Source organism: Tenrec ecaudatus, chromosome 5 (assembly GCF_050624435.1).
Source record: "Tenrec ecaudatus isolate mTenEca1 chromosome 5, mTenEca1.hap1, whole genome shotgun sequence".
NCBI lineage: Eukaryota > Metazoa > Chordata > Mammalia > Afrosoricida > Tenrecidae > Tenrec > Tenrec ecaudatus.
The window spans coordinates 166,664,570-166,682,162 of NC_134534.1; the positions used below are offsets into that span (position 1 = coordinate 166,664,570).

At 51.6% G+C, this 17,593-nt stretch overlaps 1 protein-coding gene across 3 annotated transcripts in view; it reads left to right on the plus strand.

Moving 5' to 3' along the window:
• Window positions 1-17,593, plus strand: part of PRKAG2 (protein kinase AMP-activated non-catalytic subunit gamma 2) — a 305,092-nt gene that overhangs the window by 92,428 nt on the left and 195,071 nt on the right. For all 3 annotated transcript variants that reach the window (XM_075550213.1, XM_075550212.1, XM_075550211.1), the window contains exons 2-3: window positions 2,517-2,585; window positions 12,902-13,181. In XM_075550213.1, coding sequence (XP_075406328.1) covers window positions 2,517-2,585; window positions 12,902-13,181 — 349 coding nt within the window. The remainder of the gene's footprint in view (window positions 1-2,516; window positions 2,586-12,901; window positions 13,182-17,593) is intronic.

A 17,593-nucleotide genomic window follows, 5' to 3' on the forward strand; every position in this document is an offset into this window, starting at 1 on the left:
CACCTCACCATCGACGTTCCCCGAAGGCTCTGACAATTGTCTTCGATCGTGTGGTCATTGTCTAGAATATGTTGTGTGCAATAGATGAAAATTCCAGGGTGCTGAAGCTGGACAAATTTGGAAGGATGTCATTCAGCTAGTGGTGATTTCATCTGTTGGAAAAACAGATTGATGGCTGCCAAAGAAGTTTTAAATTGTTGTGAGGGACAGGATTGGCTCTTCCATGCTCAAAAGTTTTCCACCCCCTGCTCGACTTGAAGCTAGAGATTTGCCCACACCCAGTAGCCAGGGTGCCCAAAGCTGTTTGGCGCTCTCTGGAAGAGCAAAGCCAAGATTACAATCATGGGAGTGGGGTGGGGAGTCTTCCAGCAAAGCCTGCCAGGCAGCCAAGATGTGGGCATGTTGCAGTGGCCTGGTTCACCACGGGCACCTTCAGGAAGCCCTGGACCGAGCTGGTGGCAGCACCTTACAGTGGCCACCAGACTAGAGGCAAGCCCCGAGAGCAGCCGGCCCGATGCTTGACCCCAGCTGTTTCCAGAGTTGTTTGACACAAGCCCCATGCCTCCCCGGCCCTCGGTGATGGGAGACTGGGTCTGGGTGGTGATGTGTAAGGAACAGATGCATATTTGCGAAATGCCTTCCCAGGTGGAAACTGCTGTTGCTGAACAAATGTTCTTGGGTAATGACCACGTGAAACACGAGAGGAATGTACTCATTTAAACTGGAGATAAGTGACCTGCGCCTGCCCCTTCCCTGTGAACCACACCAGAAACCGGGTGGTTTGGCAAGACATTTGGGCTTTGCAGTTGCCCGTGCTGTAGTGCCGGGGTGATGGTGTATGGACATCGTGGTATATGGGACGCTTGTTGTGTAGGAGACAGAATGCACAGGTGACTCCTCCCCTGACCTTTGATGGAGTCAGTCTAGGTGGGGGCATGGACGGGTAAATAACCATGGGACCATGAAGGGAGCAATCCTCTTGTGAGATGGGCTTGCAGGACTGTGAGCACGGGACGAGAGAAGATAGGGAAAACATCATTTTGCCAGAAGGTGGGTGGAAGCCCGATCTAGTCATCTGGATGGGGCTTTGAGGGATATGTAGGAGTTCAAGCTGTACATGAGAATGGCAAGACCGGAAGTCATAAACCCCAAAGAAGAGCCCGGCCCAAAGGTTTGAGAGTGCTGGCCAGAGCCAGGGCAGTCAGTTCCCTGCTGTCGTTGTGCCATCTCCGTGCTGGGACAGATGGCGCTGCCCTGGAGGGACTGAGAGACGTCAGGTCCAGGTCTGGCAGTGTGTGTGTGTGTGTGTGTGTGTGTGTGTGTGTGTGTGTGTGTGTGTGTGGTGTGGTGTGGGGGGAGTGGTTGTATCTGAGCCTCAGGCAGATGTTTGAATAGCGGGGGTGCGGTGCTGGCAGAGGGCCCCTCCACAGAGCTGCATTTTGAAGCATCAACCTATGGTGGACTGTGCTGGCAGAGGGAGGCTGGCTGCAGTGGGACTCCATGCTGGACTCACTGCGGCCCCCTCCTGAGTAGTGCCTGAGGAGCTGGCTTTCCACCAGGCTGCACCTGGGCTATTAACTCTTCCCTTCGAGAGCCCGGGCATGAGTTCCTTCCAGGTGGTCCTCTCATGCTCCAGGGTAAGCCACCCTGGGGACTGCGGAGGCCAAGTTGAGACGAGGGTGTCTGAGAGGAGGTCTGTGGTACTGTGCTAGCACTTGCAGTGGGGCCGGGAGGCCCTGGGGGTGGAGGAGGCAGGGCTGGCACATTCAGACTTGCATTCTTCAAATCCCTCTGTGAGCAGGATGGAGCAAAGTGAGGCCAGACACTGATATTTGGAGAGCAAAACACTCCGAGTGAGCCCAGGTGCAAGGGGGCAGCCTGGGGTCCATGCAGGCTGCGTTGGAGCGGGGTGGGTTCGAAGACAGGTGAAGGATCAGGCCTCTAGGCACGAGGACTGCCTGGGGGAGGAGCTTTGACCAAGGCCGGGGGTGACATGGCTAAGGAGAAAGGATGACTTTGCTTGGGACCGTGCCAAGGGCGCACTACTGCCTGTGTCCACTTCTATCCACTCTCCCCGGGCCACGCGGTGTGTGGATGACTGGTGGTTTGCACAGCTACTGCCCCGCCCCTTCTGACACACTCGCACACACACTTGCACACGCGCGCATGTACGTGCAGGCCATGCTGTTGGGACCCTGGTGCCTGTCTCACTCATCAGCCAATCCATAGATACTCCAATAGCCTCTCTCTCCCCCCACACTCCTTTCCCTCTCCCCAGTCATTTTCCTCCCCTGGGAAGAGGGGCTTCGAAGGGGCTCAGCATTCAGGAGGGTAGGGTGGCAATGTGGAAGTGAGGCTAGCCCTTCTTCACCTTCCTGGAACCATGTACACCACCACATCCCCCCCCTCCCCAGGTCGGTATTCATGAGGAAGGAGCCCACTTGGAGCCGTCTGAAGTCCCTGGGTGAAGGCCGAAGGCTGGTGGCCCCCAACTGACCATGTTCCTCTCGTCCTAGGATCTGAGCTCCTTCGCCATGCCGCTTCTGGATGGAGAGTTGGAGAGCGCGGACAAGCATGCTCGCAAGGTAAGCGGCCTCCCTCGATGAGTCTCTCACGTCCCACATGAGGGGGCAACTGAGATGCCACCTCCCGCCCAGAGGACCGTGGGACAGGTCAATGACTCAGACTAAGCACCCCCACCTCCCCTTCACCTGCTGCCACCAATGAGAGCGCCCTATGTTCTGTTCCCTTGTCCTTCTCCTAAACCCTCAGATGTGGTTAGAACCACAAATGTGAGTCAAGCAAGTGGTGAGCCTGGGTCCTGAGGGGCCACGCAATAGAGCAAGGAGGCCGGCAGCCAGCCCTGATGGCTGTGACATGAGGTCCATGGGGGATTGGTGACCGCTCCTTCACAGATAGCAGTGGGTTCCTCAACCAACCCTGCCCTGCCTTCAGTCTCCCCTTAAATCTGGTTTCACACACACACCCACACAGACACACACACACACACACACACACACACACCTTATCCAGATGCAACGGCACCCTTTCCTTCCCCTTCATCCTCATGTTCTGCTTTCTCCTGGGCCTTGGGCCTCTGTCTGGTTCGCTGCTGTCCCACCCTGAGCCCACCAATTGCTTTCTCTTCCATTCGGAACCCCGAGTCTCCACACAGCTGCTTTCTGCACTGGCTCCCACAGTCCAGAAGTTGTGCTTCCCTGGAAGGGTGGGGGGGTCGAGCCAGGAAGGTGGACCAGCTGCCTGGGAAGGGGAATCCTCCTGGGAGCCCTGAATATCAGACCCCTGTGGTGGGGATTTGAGGAAGGTGCTGTTGGTATGAAACCAGGTGAGAGAGGGGCGAGAGCAGGCCTGCGGAGGGTGGTAAGTGAATCCTTCACCGGGGCTCTGGGTGATGCCAGCTGGAACTAGGGCAGGACAGCACTGGCCGAGGCCAGTCTGTTCCCAAAGCATTTTTAATTGCATGGCATTGGATCAATCTATTGGTTTAGACATGTGGGGTGAAACTGGCTCTAGGCCCTGCCTGGTACCACAAGCAAGCCCATTAACAGTGATGGGCCCAGACAGAAATGGGTCCCAGAAGACGCTGTAGCCATGACCTCCAGAGCTTCCCAAGCGAGCAGGGAAGAAGTGGTAGTTGTGGGATGGGAGCGGCAAGGAGAGGGGACAGGGGGTGGTGACAGAAAGAACAGCAGGCTAGTCAGACCCGACCACAGGACTCTGCCTCCTCCTGGCCAAAAGTGAACACTGATCTAAGGCCTCAAACTGCGGGGACTGAACACACACACACACACACACTTCCTCCTTGCCAAAAGTGAACACTGATCTAAGGCCTCAGACTGCGGACTAAACACACACACACACACACACACACACACACACACACACAGACTGCGGACTAAACACACACACACACAGAGTCGGGCTGCAGTTGCACATAGCCCAACCCTGACCTCACCTGGGGCTCTCTGGAAGGGACTGAATAAAGTTGTGGTCACAAAGGAATGGTATGGGACAGAAAGGGGAGCATGATGTTTTTCTTACCGCTACCCAATATTGCCTTCGAATTGTGGTGACTGACGTTGGCCGTAGTATTGCAAACAAAAGGCTAGGATGTGGGTCTGACCCTCTCACCAAGTGAGGAGAGAAGACATACATCACAAATTAGTACTAGTAACGAGGAGCCCTGGTGGCGTAGTGGTTACGTTAGCCTGCTAGCCGCAAGCTCAGGGGTTTGAAACCACCAATTGCTCTGCAGAAGAAAGACTGGGCTTTCTATTTGCATAAAGAGTTCCCGTCTGGGAAATTCTCAGGGGGCAGTTCTCCCCTCTTACGAGTCAGAATAGATTTGGTGGCAGCAAGTTGTCGACCAACAGCGCATGGCTGACCCATAGAGGCCCCAGAAGAATGAGGAGCTTAGTTCCTATGTAACTGGGAAGGCCTTTGTTCTCAAATGAGTCTATTCCCTTTTTATTGTTGTTGTTGTTGTTAAGTATAGATAACAAAACATCAGTCATTTCAACCAATTTGATGTTGATTGTGTTACCATGCTATGCAACTATGCCCACTATCCATTTCCATATTTTTCTGCCACCCTGAACAGAAACTCAGTAAAATATAATCTTCTACACCGTGGTGGGCTACCTGCTATGTCTGGGAAGCATTGGGCTGCTAACTGCAAGGTCAGTTTCAAACCTCTGAGCTACTCCATGGGAGAAAGATGAGACGGTCCGCTCCCATGCAGATTGTCAGAAACGCTGTATTGGGTTGGGATGAGTCAGCCTCGAGGTGATGGCTGCTGCTGGGTGCTGTTGAATTGGTTCTTGTATCTAACAGAACGAAACAGCACCCAGTTCCAGAGCATCCGCACAGTTGTATGTAAGCCCTCGTTGCCGCCATTGAGTCCATTCATCTTGTTGAGAACTTTACGTTGTCCCAAGCACGATGCCCTTTTCAAGAGACTGGAAAGGCGGGAATGGTAGATGGGGGGAGTGGGGTGGGGTGTTAGATTATTTGTTTTCTCCCTGTATTGTTTAGTGCCTGCTGTGTGTCCTTGAGACAGGACTTCAGAAGCCAAGTGTTTATCCTGGGAAGGGAAGGGAAAGGAAGGAAAGAGAAGGGAGTGGGGTGCTTGGGATACCCACTGGCTTTTTGCTGTGACTTTGGGGTCTCCTCTCTGCCCACCTTTCATCCCAGAGGAAAGATACATCCTACCTCTGACCTGAAAACTGTTGGTTCCACTTTCCATTAGATTCCAATAGCCTTGACTTTGTATGGCCTTTTACAAGCAGATGTATTGACTATTCATGTGGACAAGTCTCCAGATTGCCCATGAAGGGCTTCCTTCTTGCCTTGCCAAAGTCTGTCCCTTAAAGCAATGGTCCAGTTCAAAATGTAGACACACTAAAAAGGAGGCATGGCTTAAACTCCCCCTGGTTCTCGCCCCTTCGGAAGGTAAGTTTTGATAGGGAGGGTCGTAGTCTCCTTAAGTGGCCGTAAAAAAGTTCCACACACAGGTGGCTAAGAAGAACAAAACTACACCATCTCATATTTCTGAAGAGTGGAAGTCAGAATTCAAGGGAGCCAAGCAGGAAGGTTTGAGGGGGAAATAGCTTCCTGTTTCTTGTGGCTTCTGGGATACCTACTTGTTCCTTGTCTTGCAGTTGCAGAAGAACCCATAGTGGCAGAGCCATCTACTCTCTGTCTCTCTCACTCCTCCTCTTATTAGGCTGTCATTCTTACTGGATTGGGACCCACCTTACTCAGGATGCCCTCGAGTTAATGGGTAACATCTGTTAAGACCCGATATCCAAACAAGGTACTAGAAATAGGGCTTCAGGGAATCTTTCTGGGGACACATTCAATCTGCAACAAGAGGGCAGGAAGCGCATCAGGGGAGGCTGCCAGGCTCTCACCAGAGAAAGGAGGGTGTGAGGGAGAATAGAGGGGTAAAGGGGGGCTCTGCAGGAACCCCTGGGGTGTCTGAGGAGGCAGTGCACCTGAAACCAGAGAGAGCAGAAACCGGAAGTTGTAATCACTCCTGTTCCTGGAACCCGTGTTGGGTGATGGCACCCCAGGTGAGAGCTCCCAGGTCATGCCTGTGAAGCAGGTTTGGGTAGGTTGGAGCTTGTAGCTCCGCTATAAAAGACAATCACATCTCTTCATATTGAGTCAACCCAACTCTCTCCCTAAGTCTTCCCTCCGACCAAGTGGGTGGGAATGCTGATTTTCACCATGAATGAGGCTTTCTTCTGAGGTTTGTATGAAGATCCCGGGGTCCCATACAACACATATCCACTGATTTGTGAGAACAAGGGAACTGGGCATTCAGAACAGTGAAAAGAGCTTCTCAGGGTCCCATGACAACGATTGAGCCAAGCCGGAATCCAAGTTGCTTGAATCTTGGTGCGTCCTTTTTCTGCTGGGTTGGGTCGGGCAGGACTTTCAGAGGAGGTGACTGACCTACAGCAAGACTATGATGCCCTCCACCCTTCTAGTGTGTCTCCAGAGAATGCCTCCTTCCTTTCGTGAATTCTTCCCTTTGGGAGTGGATTGGAAAGCCAAGCTTCATGGTGACCTGAAACTCGGCAGCCTCCTCTGTTTCCCAGGTACCATTTAAAGGACATGAATGGGTATTGCTAGCCTCTTTCCTCCCCACTCCGGTTGTCATGGCCATCACTGTCCCTAAAGCTAACTGATGGCCATTCTAGAAACCAGGAGCCTGGGCCTACTCTGGTATCGTTTCCCCTGAACGACAGAACCTCTTTGATGTAACATATCTGCCCCCTGGAGTGTGCACAGCTGGTATGGTGAGTTTTGCTAGGCTCTGCATAGCAGGACTGTGCTAACCCATAGCCCAGGGTCACCCAGCACCCATGATACTGGGACGGAAGAGTGAGGGCCCATGAAATGGAGGTACCAGTTTGGGGTTCCCATTCAGCTTAGCTAGCTAGTAATGGAATCCTTGGATTGTCCTTCCCCTGCCTGCTGTCTCTTAAATGATAAACCTTTTTCTTCCTTTAGAATGTTCTCAAATCTATCCTCCCGTAAGGTTGCACACGATCATGGGTTTTCTTCTCTGATCTGAGAAAATTGCCCAATTCTTTCATTTCTCTTTCCTGGGAACCTGCCTTGAGTGTAACCTTGGGACAAGCTACTCACACTCTCTGAATCTGTAATGGAGCCCCAACTTTTTAGTATGTGTGCAATAATGTAAAAGAAGGGCTCTCCTTAGGGGACTGGGTGCCCAGTAGGCTAGGTAAGCAAGCACAGGTGTATTTGTGCTTACCTGGCTTAGTGGGTGCTCCATCCCTTTCGGGATGGCACATGTGAAGAGCAGCTTTGATTCTACCAGAAGGCACATGCTGTAGGCTTGTGGGGGGGAGAACTGCCAGCCACACCTAAAAGCAGAATCTTGGATATGGTGAGGAAAATGTCAAATTTTAAGTAAGTAAATAAATAAAAGCACACAAATAAAGCTGGGCTTACCTCCCTTGGGGGGATAATCTAACACTGGCTCCAGGGGGAGGTGCTTGGATGCAGGGTGATGTCAGGGCATCACCTCTTCAGAGCGGGAAGTGAAGTCTCCGTGGGAGTGGGAGAAGAAAGGCCACTGTAACCCAGGACATCCGGGATAGATCATGCCCTCAGGGTCAGTAACGAGAGTAGCAATCCCAGGAGGGACGGGGAAGGTGGGGGGAGGAAGGGAGAACTGATCACCATGATCGACATATAACCCACTCCTTGGGGAAAAGTGGGTGAAGGGAGACAGCAATTAGAGTAAGACGTGTGTGTGTGTGTGTGTGTGTGTGTGTGTGTGTGTGTGTGTGTATTATCAAGGGTTCATGAAGGGAAGGAGGGGTTGGGAGGGAGGGGAGAAATGAGCTGATACCAGGGTCTCAAGTAGAAAGAAAATGTTTTGAAAATGATGATGGCAACCTATGTACAAATGTGCTTGACACAATGAATGTATGGAAGGATTGTGATAAGAGCTGTGAGAGCCACCAATAAAATATTTTAAAAAGAAAGAAAGGCAGCCACCCGCTACGTACACAAGTGATTTACCATGGGGCTCGAGACCCTATAGATTGTGGATCTTGTAAACCCATCTCTCTTGGCTTCTCTCCCTGGGAACTCTAAACCCTTTCCGTTTGGGCTCATAGGTGCCAACAGGCCTCAGACTGAGCGGTCCTACCTCCAGCTGACAGACTAATAAGGCAGTGGTGCCAAGCTAGCTTTGGACCCTGGTTCTTGAATCTTTCATCCCACCCTCCGCCCATCTGCTTCCCAGTGAGCAGTTTCTCTGACTGACCCTCACTGCTACCTTGGTCCCTGGGTTTCATATGTACACCCTCCCTGGGGACCCACCTTTCCTGGCCTCCTTTCTGGAGTCCATGATGATGATTATTGTCCAGGCCGTGGATCACGGATCTCTTCTGGGCTGGCCCCACTGGCCTCTCTCGCTCTGACACTGTGTCCTTTTCTCCTTCCCTAGTGGGAAGCTGGGGTGTGCCTCTCTCCCCTCATTTCCTGATGGGAAGCCAGATGCCCTCTCCTTGTTTTCCCATCATCCTCAGTGCTGGCACCCTACCATAGCCATCCGACACTCCACTCCTCTAAGCACTTTGTCCATCCAACATCATGTCCCCTGCAGATCCTCCATGACGACTTGATAAAGGCACAGCTATGGCCCACGATGGAGCTTTCCTCGTTTATACCATTGCCTAGACCATCCCAGCGGGAGACAGACCGGGTGCACAGACCTTCCAAGTCAGTCTCAGATTTCCCTGTTACAGAATGGAATTCCACTCAGTGCCAGTCTGTCATTCAGCCCTGCCCTGTCTTCTACCCAAAATTCTACCAATACCAAGTATCTACTGGCATAAACTCAGGAGAGGCGCACTGACCAGATGTACGTGAGATAGTCTCTGGGTGCCAGAACAGTGCTTGCTGTGCTTACCCTGGCCCCCTCATCTTCACCAGCCTGTGGAAGCAGGTCCAGTGCCTCAGTTTATAGGTAAGAAAACGAATCTTCCATAGTAGAAACTGTAGCAGGATTCAACCTGGGACCTCCTACAGCAGTGGTTCTCAACCTGGGGGTCGACATTTGGGGGTTGAATGACCCTTTTGCAGAGGTTGCCCGATTCATCACAGTAGCAAAATGACAGTGATGAAGTAGCAACAAAAATAGTTTTATGGTTGGGGGTCACCACAACATGAGGAACTGTCTGAAAGGGTCACGGCATGAGGAAGGTTGAGAACCGCTGGTCTACAGCATAGGTTCCCAAACTTACCTGGCCTATCACCCGCTTTTCAGGAAAAAAAAATTAGTGCCCCTGGCAATTAAAAACTTTTGTATCATAATCGGGGACAGTGCAGGGACTTGCTTTTGCAGCCCTGCTGGATTGTTCCAGCACCCCCAGGGGTGGTATCGCCCACTTTGGGAAGCATCGGTCTACCGAATCTCTGCCTGCCCCCAGTTGCAGGGTTCGCTCTCAAGTTCTCATCCACGCTGTTCCCCAGACTTCTCTCAACACCCCCTCAGGGTGCACCTTCTGCCCACCACTGGATGACTCAGTACCAGTAATTCTTTTTTAAAGAATATTTTATTTTCGATGTTGAGCACCTTCAAAGCAGGACAAGCACCAATTGTCGTGTCCACTTGTGCAATTCAGTTACATCGATTGCATTCTTCAAGTGAATGTGATGATGTAATCTCTCTCAATTTTCTGAGATAAACTCCCTGTGCCCCCGCCTCCCCTCACCCAAATTCCCGATCCAGCCTTTTGAGTTGCTGCTGTCGCTCATCTGACCCCATCGAGACAGAGTGACAACAGCATCAGGTTGAAAGCAGAAACCTGTCGGAGAAGGAGCCTCCAAATAGTCTCCATCACGCGAGAACAGGAAAGCGGCAGGACCGCAGGCGGCCGCTGGTGGGGAAGTGCCAAGTGCTGGCTCTCTCGGTTTCACTGAAGAGCTTTCTAAAAGCCCAGTCCCCCACGACACTCATGTTCTACTCATTCATCTAAGCCAGGGGTCCCCAACTTTGGAGACAGATGAGCCGACCCTGCCCTGAGTGCACAGCAATTTAAAAAGTATTCAAGAGCCACAAATACACTTTTACCAACAAATGAAATCATCATTGTCGGAATAATAGCCTTTCGATTTTTTTCACTGTACCTCAGAGCCACATGGACGGACGGACCCAAAGAGACATGTACGGCTCATGAGCTACAGTTTGCAGACCCCTGGTTGAAGCAATTTGGCTTTAAGAAGATGTCAGGGGTATTTGGGGTTTAAGGGCCATTGTCTCAGGGGTTCTTCCAGCTTACATGTCTCCAGAAGGTCTGGAGTTCATGAACATTGGCCCTTTTGTTCTGCCTCCTCTCCCTTTCAATCAGGGCTCTTCTGTAGACTCTGATGAGAATGTTCAGAAGTGGCGCCTGGGCCCCATCTAGCTCATTCCGACCCTGCACAGGTGCTCTCGTTCACGTGAACAATTACACACGCATCCCATGCCCTCCCGCTCTGACTGTCCTTCTCTCTCGGCTCTTCCTCGGTTACGCCTTGCCAATAAAAGAATTTTGACATTAGCACACATTTCCGAAAACCTGAGTCCCACACATAACTGCTCGCACCAACGACAGAGAACCTAAATGCTTTTCAGATCAAATGGCTAAAACAGAAAACCAATCTGACTGTTCCTTTGGTCATTGTTCTGTATCTACCCCCTCCCCCTGCTCCCACCCCCACCGTCACCCCCACTGATCAGTGAAGGGAGCAGTCAGGCTCCCCATCTGATTCTGGAAGTTGGGTCCAGAATCCACAGGCAGGAGTAGACCCTTGACCCTGGGGTGGTTAATGGTGTTGAAAACACCCTTGAGTAGTTTCATGGGTTCAAATTTACAATGAGGGAAGCGCTTACCTGGGTCTGCCCTTCATGTGGCACCAGGAAGGCCTGGGCCCGTGACTCACCTCAGACAGGTGGGTTTGGATCCGGGCTTGGACCCACATTCTCAGCGCTCTGCTGTCTGTAGTCAAGGGTTCTTTTCAGGGCTTCCGCAGCCTTCTAGGTCGCTTGAGAAGTGCTGGACCACTCTTGGTCAGGCCAGTGCTTGCTACTAACAAGCCCTTGCCCTTTCCTGCTGCTGGACTCAGAGTCCCGAGTGAGGGGGCCCTCTCTGCTCCAGGGTTGTAAGGTTACCAAGTGGTAAAAACAGCCACTTCGCTTTGGTCGACTAGTGACTGTACATCTGGTACTATGCTGACATTCATAGGTGAATTCTCATTCGACCTCAGACAGCCCTCTGAGGTGAGGACACATGGCCCAGAGCAGGATACAGGCTGAGAGGGACTCTGTACATGCCCAGGACCATCCAGTAAGGGCCTAGCTGGGCCTTGAGCCAAGGTATATGCTACAGAGAACAAATCACCTTCAGCCATTGTGAGCCAGACCAGGCAGTATATAGGGTCTACCCGATATGTCTCTAAGTCTTGGAGCTATGTTATATGCTTTGGCTTAAAATGACGGACTGCATTCCTCAGAAAGTTACACATAGAGTGATCACAGGGCTTAGCAATTCCCCTAGGTATATCCCCAGCCCCCCAACCCCTCACCCCCAAAGACCTGAAAGCAAAGATTCAGATCCTTCTACATCCATGTTCACATCAGACAGAGGTGAAAATAACCAAGGTGTCTCCGAGAGATGAATGGATAAACCCAAGATAAGGCATACATATAATAGAATATGACTCGCCCCTTAGGGAACGTGAAGTCCTGATACACGCACACTATGACATGGGGGAGCCTTGACAACATCATGCTGAGGGGATAAGTAAGTCACAAGAGGACAAATAGTGTATGACCGTCCCTCTGGGAAACATGTAGAAGAGACAAATGAGTAGGAATGGAAGTTTATTCGTGATTATCCGGGGAAGGGGAGGAGGAAATGCGAATACCTAAGAGGCACTGGGTTTCCCTTCAGGGAATAAACAGCGGCAATGGTTTTATCACAGGGGGGCACTTAATTAACATCGCTGAACTGTACACGGGAACCGGGGACCTATTTTATTTGAACCAGAATACTTTTCTAAAGAAAAAAAGCAAACTTTTTTAACCCATCACTTACAGGGACGATTGTAAATAATCAAGGACTTTCGGGAAAGTCTGAGGTTTCCGGTCCTGGCTTTCCTTCTGATTTCATCTAGAACCAGAGTCGTGGGGAGGAAGCCCCATGGCCAGGATCCCTTGGGATGGATCCACAGGCCTGTTCCCTTCCAGATATAGAGATGTGTGTCTCCTCCTTTGAGATGGGGCAGGAGAACCATATTCTAATCGTTATACCTTGAGAAAAACAGAAGTAAGGCTTTGAAAGGTAAAAGCTAGGACCCCAGCATTCCCCACATACACACACCAAAAAAATGAAAGAAAAATCAAACCCACCACTGTCAGAGAGTTGCTTCTGACTCCTAGTGACCCTGTATAATGTTTCCAAGACTGTAAGGCTTTGTAGGAGCTATAGCCTCCTCTTGCTCCCACAGAGTGGCTATTGGGTTCCAACCGACAACTTTATGGTTATCGGTCCAACACTTACTTGATCTCACTACCAGGATTCCTTAAGGGCAACCCAAATAGGTGACACGAAGCAAATGCGTAGTTTTGAGTGTTTCACTCCCTTTCACCCCCAGTATTAAGTCCTGAGTAGGGCTGTCATTGGCCCCCTAGGACAGGGTAGCCTACCAGCTATCCCACTCCATCCTGGGCAGGAAACTTTGGCGGGGTAGGGGGAGGCAGCTCATCCTGAGGTACCTTGGGCTGTCTGGTGTGGCAGTGGCAGGTGCCAGAAGGTACAGTTTGGAGTGTCCCGCTTGTCTGTCTCCACAGGTGGATAACCCCTTCAGCGCGGGCAGCCCCTCCAAGGGCTTCTTCTCCAGAGGCCCCCAGCACCAGCCCTCCAGCCCCATGTCTGCTCCTGTGAGGCCCAAGACCAGCCCTGGCTCACCCAGAACAGTGTTCCCGTTCTCCTACCAGGAGTCGCCCCCACGTTCTCCACGCCGGATGAGCTTCAGCGGCATCTTCCGCTCCTCGTCCAAGGAGTCCTCCCCAAGCTCCAATCCCTCCACCTCTCCTGGGGGCATCCGGTTCTTCTCCCGCTCCAAAAAAAGTAAGCACGGGCGCTCTTCTTTCTGGTGGGTGCTGGGTGCAGGCTCTCTCTGCACGGGGCTAGTGACCAGTAGCACCTACAGACCCAGAAGCTGCTGGTGACGGTCGGTCAGTGACCGGGTGGTGAGTGCCTGTCGCCTCTGTCTTCCCTGAGGACACCTGTCTCGGCTTCCTCCTGCATGAGCCCATCAGAAGCTCAGCTGTCTGGTGGCCTGACTCCAAGAGGTCATCATAAATACCCCATAAGACCCACAATGGGATACAGACAGCCAATGACGCCCATCAGCCCTCAGCAAGCTCTGAAAAACAGTAGTGCCACAAGGCTCAGGTGAGGCCAGCGACCTAGGTGTTGCTCTCCTCTGCTCTATGTTCCTCCGACCCCCACGCCCTGGGGTTGGGTATTTGGGGGGATTTGAACTACCTTTTCCTGGTGGACCCAGCATTTTGCTGGACTTGGTCTGTGAGGCCTGAGCCTCCAGGAATGGAACTGGAGTTGATTTGCTAGAGAAGGGTAGTGGTAGGAAATGCATTCAGTTCAGAGGGACTTCTTGAGGCTCGGGTCTGAGTTTGATGTCTAAAATGATCTCTCATGGGGAGAATTGGTAATATGAAATGTGAGGGGGAAAAATCTGGAAATTTCCCATTGTCATCTTTTGTTTTTATAGATCAAAAAGTGTCTTCATGGTTCCCTGGGGCAGGTGGGGAGCCGGAGTAGTATAGTGGTGTTGAGTTGGTCTGATAACCCCAAGGTCAGTGGTTCAAGACCACCCGCCAGAGAACACATGGTGTTTTCTACTCCCGTAAAGAGTTACAGTCTTGGAAACCCTGTCCTATAGGGTCACTGGGCATCAGAACTGACTGATAGCAGGGAGCTGGGCTGGGTGGGCAGTAGGGGGAAGAAAGAAAGAAAGGAGTTTTGCTTAAGGGAATTTGAGTTTCTGGTAAAGGTGATGGAGAATTTGGAAACAGATAGTCGTAATGGTTACATAAGATGGTGAACATAATGTCATTTGAGAGTGGCTCGTGGGGGTGGGGCAGCGCCTGACAGCTCATAAATCCTTAAGAAGAGCTCATTCCTGACACACAGAAGTAGGGCGGCTAATCCCACCTTTTCTCAAACATTTTCAAGGCCTCTGGTATACCAGGCAAAGCTGTCAAGTAGTTCCTTTCCTGATTCTCAGTACCTCTCCCTGCCTGGTCTTCCCAATTCCCTCAGTTGGCTTGTAGCATTCCTCTTAGGGAGAGGGGTGATTTGAAAGCCCATCTGCTCCCACGCTGAAGCTGTAATACGTGCGCCCCTTTCTTTCCATGCGTTGTCTACATTCAGAAAGACTGTGTCTGTCCAGCTGACACTGACTTATAATACTCCGTTGTCAGAGTAGAAATCCTGTGCCACAAAACAGAACTGTGCCCCACAGGGGTTTCAGTGGCTGATTTTTTGCAAGCGGACCACCAGGTCTTTCTTCTGAGGCACCTCTGGGTAGAGTGGACTGGAACCTCAAACTGTTTTGCTTAGCAGCTGAACACGTTAACAGTTTACAATGCCTTGCAAAGGCTAAAACACGAGGTCCCAAGAGTAAGCTTTCAGTCCTTATGCCTTCTAAGGAAAGGACATGGGAAGGGGACATCTCCTTTTCCCCTTTTGCCAGTGTGAGTCGTGCTCCCAGCCCCTCTGAGGTCAGCCCTGTGGAGGACCGCTTCTCTGTCTACCTGTGAGTCTGGCTGTAAGCATACTGCGTACAACCTGATTGAGGTGTGACCTGTGGCCTCCTGGCCCTCCTGGCAGGTCGCTGAGTGAATGTGGGCAGGGAGCCGGTTCACAAGGCTTCAAGAGGGCAGTGTGTCCTTCCACTGCTGTGATCACAGTCTGAGTCTGTACTTGTCTACGTGATGGGTGTCCTCAGAGCTTTAGGTGTGTCTTCAGGTACCACACCTACAAGAGAACGCCAGCCCCGATGTCTACTAAGGCATCCCGTTTCTTTTTGAAAGTATCACCATGTGTGTTAGTCTGGGTAGACTAGAGAAACAAATTCATAGACACTCAGGTGCGTATAGGAAAGAGCTTTATATAAAGAGTAATTGTACATTAAGAAAACATCCCATACCAGTCCAGATCAAGTCCATAAGTCCAGTGTTAGCCCATATGTCCAGTACCAGTCTGTAAATTCATGCAATGACACCGAGCGCAGGAAGATCACAGGCCAGTGGGTGGATCCAGTGGTGGTGGAAGCATCTTAGTACTGATGTGGGTCTCCATGTGGCTCCTCCAAATCCAAGTCTCTGGCTGCATCAGTGTAGCTCCATGTGGCTTGTCAACAGGAATGCCTCCCAGGGAGGGAGTATGTGTCCCACTGCCATTGAGCTATTTATCTCCTTAGCGCCTGCAAATGAGGTCATATCAAGCTGTGACCGGACTGACAAGCTAAACTCCATCCCTTCACTCTTAATAGTCTCAAGTTGACAACAGATTATGTAATTACCACACTATGTGTTGGTACCACAGAACCAGGTCATAGAGGAAAGCAGGTGCCACCACCAGTTGGGGTGTGGTGAGGCATGGATGTCGGGTGCCAAACACTAGGAAAGTGTCTGAGGCCAGAAAGGAGTACAAGCAAGAGGCCATGTCTAGAAGACGAGGGAGGGCCAGTAGGAAGAGGCCAGGGAACAGGCTCTGACCTAGGATCCTTCTGAAGCATGTCCCCTGCAAGACGCTGCGTCAGGCTGTGGTGGCATGATCTCAGGTTGGAGTCCCTGACCATGAGGTGGTCACCCCCGGGCTAAAGACAACAATAAACAAACAACTTGACGCGGCACTGATCTGGAATCCTGAAGTTGTCAGGCTTGGCCTTATACATCTGTCAGGTGGTGATGTACTTACTCAGTAGTTCCAGATGGGGACAGCAGCCCTGGAGCAGCAGATCTGGGGTGTCCATGCACCCCATTTCAGGACACAATTAGCTGCTTGACCAATTCAGCTGAAAAGCAGTTCCTTCATGATTCTGGAGTTGGCTGGACACACCGTGAGACTCGTGGTCTCAGCTATCTGAGAGAGCCTCTTTCAGGCCCGAAGGGTGAGCCTCTGGGCCCAGGGCAGGCTCACCCGAGACCCTCCATGGAGGGGGCAGCCCTGGGCAGGATCCAGGTGCGTGCCTCTGCCAAGCTCCTCTTCCTGCCCTGTATGGAAGTGGAAGGGACTTGGCGTTTTCTCTATGAATGTGGAAAAGAGGCCCAGACCTCATCGATCCATCTAGATAAGCCAATGAAGAAGCTTGGGGGTGAGGGGCGGGGGGGAGACTGGGGCCCCTCCCGGCCCCTCTTAATCTGTCCCTGTGGTGTCTTGGAGGTTTCATCCTTGAAGTTGATAGACTTTAACCCAACTAGGAGACCTCTCTCCTCCCCATCGACCGCACATAAATAATTTCTAAAGAATTGAACTTGAAAATACTTGTGTGAAGAAATGGGGCTTCATCCAAGAGTGTAAGCTTCTTACAGGGAACACACACACCCCTGAAGTGAGGGCTGAGTGGGGCCCTTGAGCTCATCAGCCAATCCCCACACTGCTCTGCTGGTCTTGACCCAGATGCTTTGCCCAAGTGTACAGAGCAAGGTCCCAACGCCTCTACTGGATGCCCCACAGTTGGCTTTGGGATACCATGGCTGTAATAGTGGTTTGCAATGGAGACAGGGCAGGCCCTGAGTAGTGTGAGCCCCAGGATGCCCTCTCAGCTGGTGGTAGCAGGGAGAGGGTGAGAGAGTAAGAGAGCGAGCGCAGAGTGGAGGTGGATCTTGGTGAGGTGGACTTGGATGGGGCGCCATTGTCTTCAGCCACTCCAGCCTTTAGTCACCTTCTTCCTCGAGGTTTGCTACTGCCCGCTGCCCTGTTTCAGAGGGAACTCTTCTCTTTTAGATCTGGACCCAACAAATCACTTCAGTTTCTTAGTCTTTTTCACTCAACCATCTCCTTTTGGTTCATAGTAGACTTACAGACCAACAGATAAGTACAGCTAGAAGGGATGTAAAGGAACCATTGAGGGGGAGGAAACATACACAGATCATGATACAGCATATACGTCACACCTGCTTTAAAAACCCATCACCTGTCTGCCAGTTTGTCGGGCTGCATTGACTTTTGTGTTGCTGGGATCCTCGGAGCTGTGTGACTGGCATTTCAGGGTCACCCGTGGTGACAGGCTTCAGCTGAGCTTCCTGAGACAGGCTGGGAAGAAGGTCCTGGTGATTCTTCACAATGGAGACCCCGTGGATCACATTGTCTGATGACCAACCGTCTTGAAGATGACACAGGGCCATGTCGCGTTCTGTTATCTAAAAGCTCGCTGGGAGAGCAGGCTTGCGAGCAGCTGACGCCAACCTCCTAGCTAACACCAGGCTGCCCGCGACGACCTCTTACCTCTG